The 8,460-nt window shown below is 30.2% G+C and overlaps 1 protein-coding gene across 1 annotated transcript in view; it reads left to right on the plus strand.

The window, feature by feature from the left end:
• LOC106470636 (dedicator of cytokinesis protein 3-like) overlaps positions 1-8,460 on the plus strand; it is a gene marked incomplete at its 3' end in the record, with an annotated part of 71,376 nt that overhangs the window by 45,732 nt on the left and 17,184 nt on the right. Inside the window, exon 13 of the mRNA XM_022399264.1 lies at positions 7,272-7,353. Within this exon, the coding sequence (XP_022254972.1) occupies positions 7,272-7,353 (82 nt within the window). The remainder of the gene's footprint in view (positions 1-7,271; positions 7,354-8,460) is intronic.

Below are 8,460 nucleotides of genomic sequence, written 5' to 3' on the forward strand. Positions count from 1 at the left end.
GTGACACACAAAAATCGATATGTAGGTGTTATTTAATATTTACTTTTAAATTAAGAAATTAATTAATGTATAATACTAAAATGTGAATTATAATCTACAATTTGACACCAAATTTATATACATAAATTCATAAAAGTGTCATTCTCGAAAACTTTGAATGCAAGTCAACAAATGCAATGACATGGCCTTTGACCCGTGTTGATAGGGTTAAGCACCTCATTTGCTTAAGTTTGTGACGTATGCTGTTTCATGCACCTTATTTCAGCTATCAGATTTCTGCCAGTAAGAATATTGTCTTTTTTTTAAATATCCAATGTAAATTTAAAATGTAAATCTTGAATAAAACAAAACATTCAAGCTTATTCTTTTGATATGTTATTTTCTATATTTGTATTTTCCATTTTGTTACCATATAATTCTGTAGTTACCATGTAACTGAGATAAATATGCCTTTCAATTGATAGTTGTGTTCTCTTTATGTAAGTTACAAATTTGTTCTGGACATTAAAAAATAATTTGGTAAATAGATCTTGACTTGAAACTAGCTATAAGTGGCAATAAGTCTTATTTTAATATGTTAGTGACACAAATTATGTTTTCTTACTGTACTATTTCTTTTGGGTTTGGAAGAGTAGGAAAGGTGTTAAATATTGTTTTTGAAATTGACTATTAACCCATTTCCTGCTGATTACAGTCTGCCTCCAGCAGTTGAATGTGAGTGTGCCATATACCATATATGACTTACAAAATTTCTGCGTGCATTTATAGCACCTGCAGTTGATGAGTTAAGTTAAGCCATATGTAAATAATGATGGATAGACTAGTTGGTGTTAATTTTTTTATAACAGTTGGTGAATGAGAAACACCTTTTTAATTATTAGCATGTATCATTAGGTGGTTTTAAATGCATACTTCTGGTAGATGTTTCATGGACTGAGTGTAAAACTGTTTACAACTGTTATATGTAAACTTGTATGCAAGGAAAGAACACTATAGAGGGTTGAGAACAGCAGATTAAAACAATTTTGGTGCCTTACCACGTTGTTATGTTCCTTGTCACCATATCTCATGTTCTGTTTGATGACTGTGCATCTTAACAATAGTCCTGCATTTTAGTTTCCATTGTTGTAAAGTCGGAATGTCCAAAGCGCACACACTATTACTCCATACATGGTGTCCATAATCCTCCTAGTGTACATATAACTGTTTACAGTACATATTTCAACAGCTTAATCATACAGAAAGTCATAGTCTCTGCATCTGCCAAAGTAATTGGCATGTCTTCATATAGAATGGTATGAATACCCTCTTTATTTTCCCACAATTGAGGCATGCAACAGTTGAGTGGAAACCTTATCTTGGTGAACCCATACCCTGTTAACTTTCTTTCTAGCTTCTCTGTTATGTTGTTAACTTTTTCCTGTGGCACATGAATATTTTTTGCAACTGACTGTTTTCCTTGTGGATTCTCTCCTGTTACAAGATGTCACATTTTGCTTATCACAACTGGGGTATGTCTTTTTCCAGGTCTCTTCATGGATGATCCTTTTGCCTCATATTCCTTTGTTTTCCATAACTATTAGATATAAGGGATGCCCCCATCATGGAAATTCTAAATCTTCAGTCTGAATACATCTTTATGATTTGAATGTATGAATATTTTGCATCAGAAAGGATTGTTATGTATGGCTATCAAAAAGTCACTTTTTAGTGGCATTGTGCTATCTACGAAATAACAAACAATGTCAAAATATTGTTCTGATAGAATCTGTTCAACATGGCTTTATATCAGCTGTGATTGTCACAAATAGGGTTTGATTTTATTAACTGTTCACTTTTCAATTGTACAATACATTGTTATAGAAAACACAAAGTAGAAGCGAAAAAAAGATAATGGAGATCTAGTATTTGTATTTGTTTTTAAATAAAGCAGTACACCTTCAGAGTTTTTATGCTATTGTAAGTTTATCGATGTATGATTGTGAAATATTGTTTCAAATGTACTATTTTATTACCCACAATTCAACCAAGTTGTTTGGTTACTGTTTGTCCTTCTCAGATTTTGTATAAGCTTTAACATTCTTATTGGGAGTTTGTACAGGCAAGCCATGGTTGTGAGTGTTCCATCAGCATCTTTTTTCTTCCAGGTATCAATTCACCACATTTGCTTTATGCTTGCGATCACTGTCTTACTGGAAGATGAATCCCTACCAAACAGGTCTTGTCCTGAAAGGATGATGTGACGAATAAGAATCTGTATATATGTGTCAGCAGCAAAGTGCCATCAATTTTGTGTAGATCACCAACTCCATTGGCTGATACAGCTCATATTTGTATTGGTTCCATTAGCATGCTTCACTGTAGATGTTGTATGCATTACTGTTCTTCTCTCTATTCAATTAAACTAACATCAGTTGTTGCTAAACAGTTTGAGTTCATATGAATAGATCACTTTCTTCCATCAGCTATGATTATTCCATTGTTTGCAGTATGATGCCCATTTTAGCTTTTTGGCTTGGTTCTTTCTCTTGAGCAGTGGTTTTTGAGCAGGTACATATCCACTGAGGCCATTTGGTGCTAATGTGTGGCTTAGCATTCTGGAAGTAACATTCACACCTATATTTACGGCTATGTTATTGTCAAGATCTCTACTGTATTGTCGTGTATCACATAAAGATCATATCCTCTGTTACTTAATATCATTTTTGAAGATTTTGGGTTTTTACTTGATCTATTTCTATTATCAAAAGTACTAATTTTATACTTTTTTTTCAGAGTTTCCATGCAGAAACATTAAATTTTTGCTCACTGTTGCATGAAGTGGCATTCACCAGTGAATACTTTTGTCACGTCAAATTGCTATTCTCGTATTCACAAATACACTCCTTACACTACTGCTGGGAATAGTATGACTGTCTGTGTTTTTATAGGCATAATGCTGGTGTGGCACTGTCTGATTAGTTGTATTATTACAGTGTAAACAATTCACACATCACTGTACTTTGGTGCTATTAATTTTCATATAGCACAGGGGGGAGCAATCTCATAATATTTGCATTTTATGCCAATCTTGTTCACTATTTCCATAATTATTTACAGAACTGTAGATTCATATAGATGAAATAGCCATGAATTTTAAAGTAACATCTAGTTTTAAACAATGTATTTTTGTGTTTCCATTAAAAAGAGGGTGGTTAAAACAATAATAATTTCAGTATTTTATTAAATCTTAGAAATGTAGATGATACTTTTATTTTTAAAAAGGGAAATAAAATGTACAGGATTTTTCTTGAAATATATTCATTGTGAACTTTCAAATATAAAATTTATTGTTGACAATTTCAAATATCATATATCTTACCCTTTTATAAGTAGTAAGGAATATATCCTTATTAAGACAATTCTTTAGTCAAAGTTGTGATATAAGTATTCTTCATGTGGTTAGTAGTATCTTTCTAAGTCAGATGTGGGAAGGTCATGCTTGCACAAACCCCTACCTTAGAAAAAGAATATACACTGATTGTTGCATAAGACTTGTACTTGCTTGATCCTGTTTCTGTTTTATGCCCTCTTGGAGTGAGGCCATACATAATTCCAATAGATTGGGCAAAGTCTTGTACAATTAAGTTTGAGTTAGGGTTTATCTTCATTAAATACATAAAATAAGAATAATCAGTGATGTAGGTAGCCTAAATGTTGGGGAATACTAAACAAAGACCTTGGTATGACTTGAAACTGAGGTGTGTTCATCCATTTCTGATATTTGTAAAGTTTTATCTTTAACTCTCTGTTCTACACATAGAAAAATGAAGGTGAAAATTTTGTAAATATTACCTTTTGAAACTAAGAAGTTAAAGCATAGATAATATAAAAATTAGATTTGTAAACTAGGTTTTCATGTCATGATTATTGGCATACACTGAGAGTAAAGTTGTTTAATTAAATTTTGAATGTAACACTGTAAAAATTCATATTATACAAAAGTAAAAGAGTCGGGCCTACTCACATGGAAAAAAAGTGCACAGGAAGGATATCACAGAAGCATCCTAACCAAGTAAGAGAGACTAGACTGTTAACAACTTTTGACTTCAACTTGAACTATCCTCAGTATAGAAGCTGAATGTCATCCTACTTTAGAAACAGACAGGAACAGTTCATTAAAGCCAAACCTGTGCTACTTATGTTCTGCCTATATACTCATAAAACAACACTTTCTGATATTTGTATTTGCCCTGTGTGGACATGGTGTTATCCTGTTTTCTACCCCAGCAGCTGATTGAGGATTTTAGAATGAACCAGAGGCCAATTAGTTAACTCTCTCTTCATAGGCATCTTTTTCTGGGGATGTCGCAAAGTTTTAGTGAGTTACATTCAAAATTTAATTAAACTACTTTCTTTTCATGGTATACCAATAAGTATAGCATAAAAAAGTAGCTAATAATACATGTTTTACTAGTGTATAGCTTTTAGTTCTTACTTTTCTGAGGCAATATTAAAAAAAAATTCCCTTAATGGGAGAATTGTGACACTTTCTCTCTAGGCATCCCTCCTTCTCTAATTTATTTACAACCCCTTCAATAAGTATGAAATTTAATGTAAGTTACTCATTATAATATCATCATTGCTTAGGAAAAGAATAATTTGTATATCCTTGAAATCTTAATTAGTTACGAGACCACAAAATATACAATCAGACCCCTTTTGCCATGCCTACCTTTCATATCCTCTCTTTCAGAAATTTATTTAAGATAAAGAAATGTGGTTTCATAGTACAATTTGAAGTCATTCTAGAAAGAAAAAAGGCTAATTTAGATTTGTTTACATTTTTTTTGGTGGTTATGAGGTTGGTCAAATTGACCAGCCTTCTATAGAGTTTGGGTAGACAAAATAACAGATAAAATATAAAGTTTTACTGAAAAAAAAACGTTTGAAATTCCTTAGGAGGTTTTAGAGATTACGTAAATGAAATTTGAAAGTTTAATGACAAAGAGAAGTATTTTAAAACTTAATGTGGAAATACTATATATATTCATAGACAAATCTTTTGTAAAAATACTTCATTAAAAAATCTAATTTTTACTGTTCAAAAGACTTGTAATGTTTACTAAAAGTCTGCCAAAGTTTGTGAAGATACACATACTGTGTTAAAGTTATAGTAAGGAAACTATAATGAATACAAAATTGTTATGAGGACATAGTTATTGTATAAACTTTGTTCTATTTGTATGCTTGTGTTATTTATATTTTCTTTACTGTCCATGTTAGAAATTATTCTATGTATAGTATTTCTGGAAGCTACATATTATGGATACTTTTAACCATATACATTGTCAGTGTGCTGAATACCATAGCATTTCTTGATTTCAAAATTATTTATTTGAGTAATTCATTTGAAGCATGGTGCTACTATAAGCCAACATTTTCTGGTTTATATTTCAGTGTTGAAATTTTTCTCTTGTTTATTTTTAAAAGAAGTGTGATCAGTATTTTAGTTCATAAAAATTATGATATAGTGAATTATTTTCAAGATAACCACTCTTAGTAAATATTAAGAAATTTTTACAGAAAAGTTTATTTCCATTTTCTTTGGTGAACATAGTGATTTAAACCTACCTCATAAAATCTTACACCCCAGTATTAAGAACTACTGATAACCATGGTTTTACTACATTGTGGACAAGATATTTTTAATTTAAAAAGAAAATTAGAAATTACTCTCCTGGCTGTGATGTGCAAGTTTTTGTTTTTTTTCAGTTCTGTTTCCAAACAGAACTTTGTCTCAAGTAATTTTATTGCTTTTGAATTCATGATTCTTCAATTAAAGTGCTCTTTCCTTGTGTATATTTTCACATGTAGTTGTTGTAAACAGTCCTATATGGGTCCATGATCCATTTACTAGACGTGTGTATTTAAAAATAGATATAATAAATATGTCCTGCCAGCATTTGACACTATATCAGTCAAAAGTGTGATTGTGTTCATTCTTCAAATGGTTTTATCATTTTGAACTGTTCATATGAAGACAAAGCTAAGAATTGAAGTTACAGTTCATTCACTGACTGAAACCAGAATTGAGCATCAGCCAGTCAACATATCTATTACAATTGAAAATACAACCAGTCAGCATATCTATTACAATTGAAAATACAACCAGTCAACATATCTATTACAATTGAAAATATATGCAAATTTTTTTATTACATTTTAAATATATTCTTCCACCATAAATTGTAACAATACAAAATGACATCACAAATTTATTCTAAATAAGAATAACACAGGCCTGCAAATTTATATTTAATAAAAGTTGATTTGGTTTTCATAATGGATTTTCCATAATTCAACTATGCATATTTTGAAAATAATATTAATTTTTCTATCATGTAAGGATTTTTTACAAATTGGGAAAAAAAAACTCTTGCTTAGATCAAATTATTAGTTCATTTACCACAGTGAACATTTTTTATTATTGTGTTTGTTAATAAATGAAATACAAACAATCTGAAGAAAAGGGAAGAACATTAATGTCAAATGAATATACACCCTTATTCATCTTGTTTTTTTTTGTGAAATTTATATCTTTTAGTCTGAAAACTACGTGTTGTGGTGTTTCTCTTATATATATTACATTATGACGTTTTGTGAAAACTCTATGTGATGAAGATAAATGGATATCTTATTTGGATTCAGTGTACAGGAATTACTGTAGAGCATGTAAAAATTTCAAGACAATAAAACCATTGCAGGCCTGTGTAATTAATGAAAACAGTATAGCTGAACTCTTAATTGTTATAGCCTAATGAAATGAAAATTTTGTGTCAATGGTGTGAACAAGTAGAAAGTAAGAGAAACAGACGTAAATAAACATTGAAAGATGATTATCTTTTCAGGGAAATCAAAATCATGTTTCAAATGAAATCATATTTCATATGCTGTGTACTTGATTTATAAACAAGCAACACAAGGATTGAACAAATGTTCTCTTTTCTGATTTTCAAGCAACTGAGATACTTAATTGATTTTTTATGACAACTGTGTAATAAGCTTTACACAGAAATGTGCAAGTAATGTAATTCAAGCTCTTTGAAATACCATAATAATAATAACCCGAATTACATTTTGTGTTTAGTTCTGCATGTTAATTTGTGATGATATCGATATTTGCTAAGTTGTATGGAGTGAAATACTTTAGTTGCTTTAAGGCTCTGTATGAAGTTTTCTTTTAGATGTAGTTAGCCAAGCAATCATTTAATTCTCTTTTGGTCTTCCAGTTCTCGGGATCTGTGATGTTCTTTTGGAAAGGCAAGAAAGCATATTAGAAGAAGAGAGGGAATTTACAATTAAACTTAATACGTGAGTTAACTAATGATTTTTCCTGAAAGAAATAACTTGTAGAATAAATTTCCTTTGGTGTTCTGTAGAAAAAAAAGATTGAATATTAAAACTCTAAAAAGTAATGATAAGTTTAATAAATATTGAATTCTGTTTTAGATGGTATGACATTTCAAAATCCTGGCTATGATTAAAAATAAACAGTAAAAACTTTTCTTTTCCAGTAATACATTTGTTTATACTTAAGATTTAATAAAATTTGCTTTTAACTTGTTAGTCAGTATTAATTATTGTATTAATTTGACATTGACCCTACTGTTGAATGATACTAAAATTTGGATTATAATCTACAGTTTGACACCAAATTTACTGACATAAATTCATGAAATAGTAGTTCAATAAAATTTTGAATGCGAGTCAACAAACGAGATAACATGGCCTTTCACCCGTGACCTATCTGGAAAGGGTTAAGGCATAAAATACAATTTTAAATAATGTGGGAATGGTTATGATCTTGTAGATTACTATTAATTTAGCCTTTATTTGTACATCTCTAAATTCTATATGTTACTCAATTTCTTAATTTAAAAGTAAATATAAAAAAACAACAGATAAACAGATATTGCTCATATAATAAATCAAACAGAGTGGAACCCCGCCCACCTCTTTCCATTTTTTCAGTTGCTGCTTGACGTAGGTTGCTAAGCCTGAAGATATTTTCCAAATAATTTAATTTAGTATTATATATACAGCTAAATAACCATAAAATCATAAATTACTATATCAATACCATAGAATTCTACTAAGCTGTATTTAAGTCTAAAAAAATATGAAATTTTCAGCAGACTAAAGACACAACCTACCTCCCTGAAATTGTGGTTCGAAATGAAGAAATGGCATCAACCATATTAAAATGGTGGAGAAAGCCACTAGGAGGACATTCTGAGCTACTGATTGGTTATTCATGTCATATATAATAAGTGTATATAAGAGTGTGTTTCCGTACAAAGGTCGTAACTGGAAAGAGATTATTGTTTGCTTTACTTCTTTATTTACTGTTCTATGTTTTAAGAAAAATAAGTGTAAGAGATTATTTCTGAATAGCAATAACCTAAATACATATATAAT

Source organism: Limulus polyphemus, unplaced genomic scaffold (assembly GCF_000517525.1).
Source record: "Limulus polyphemus unplaced genomic scaffold, Limulus_polyphemus-2.1.2 Scaffold4130, whole genome shotgun sequence".
Taxonomy (NCBI): Eukaryota; Metazoa; Arthropoda; class Merostomata; order Xiphosura; family Limulidae; genus Limulus; species Limulus polyphemus.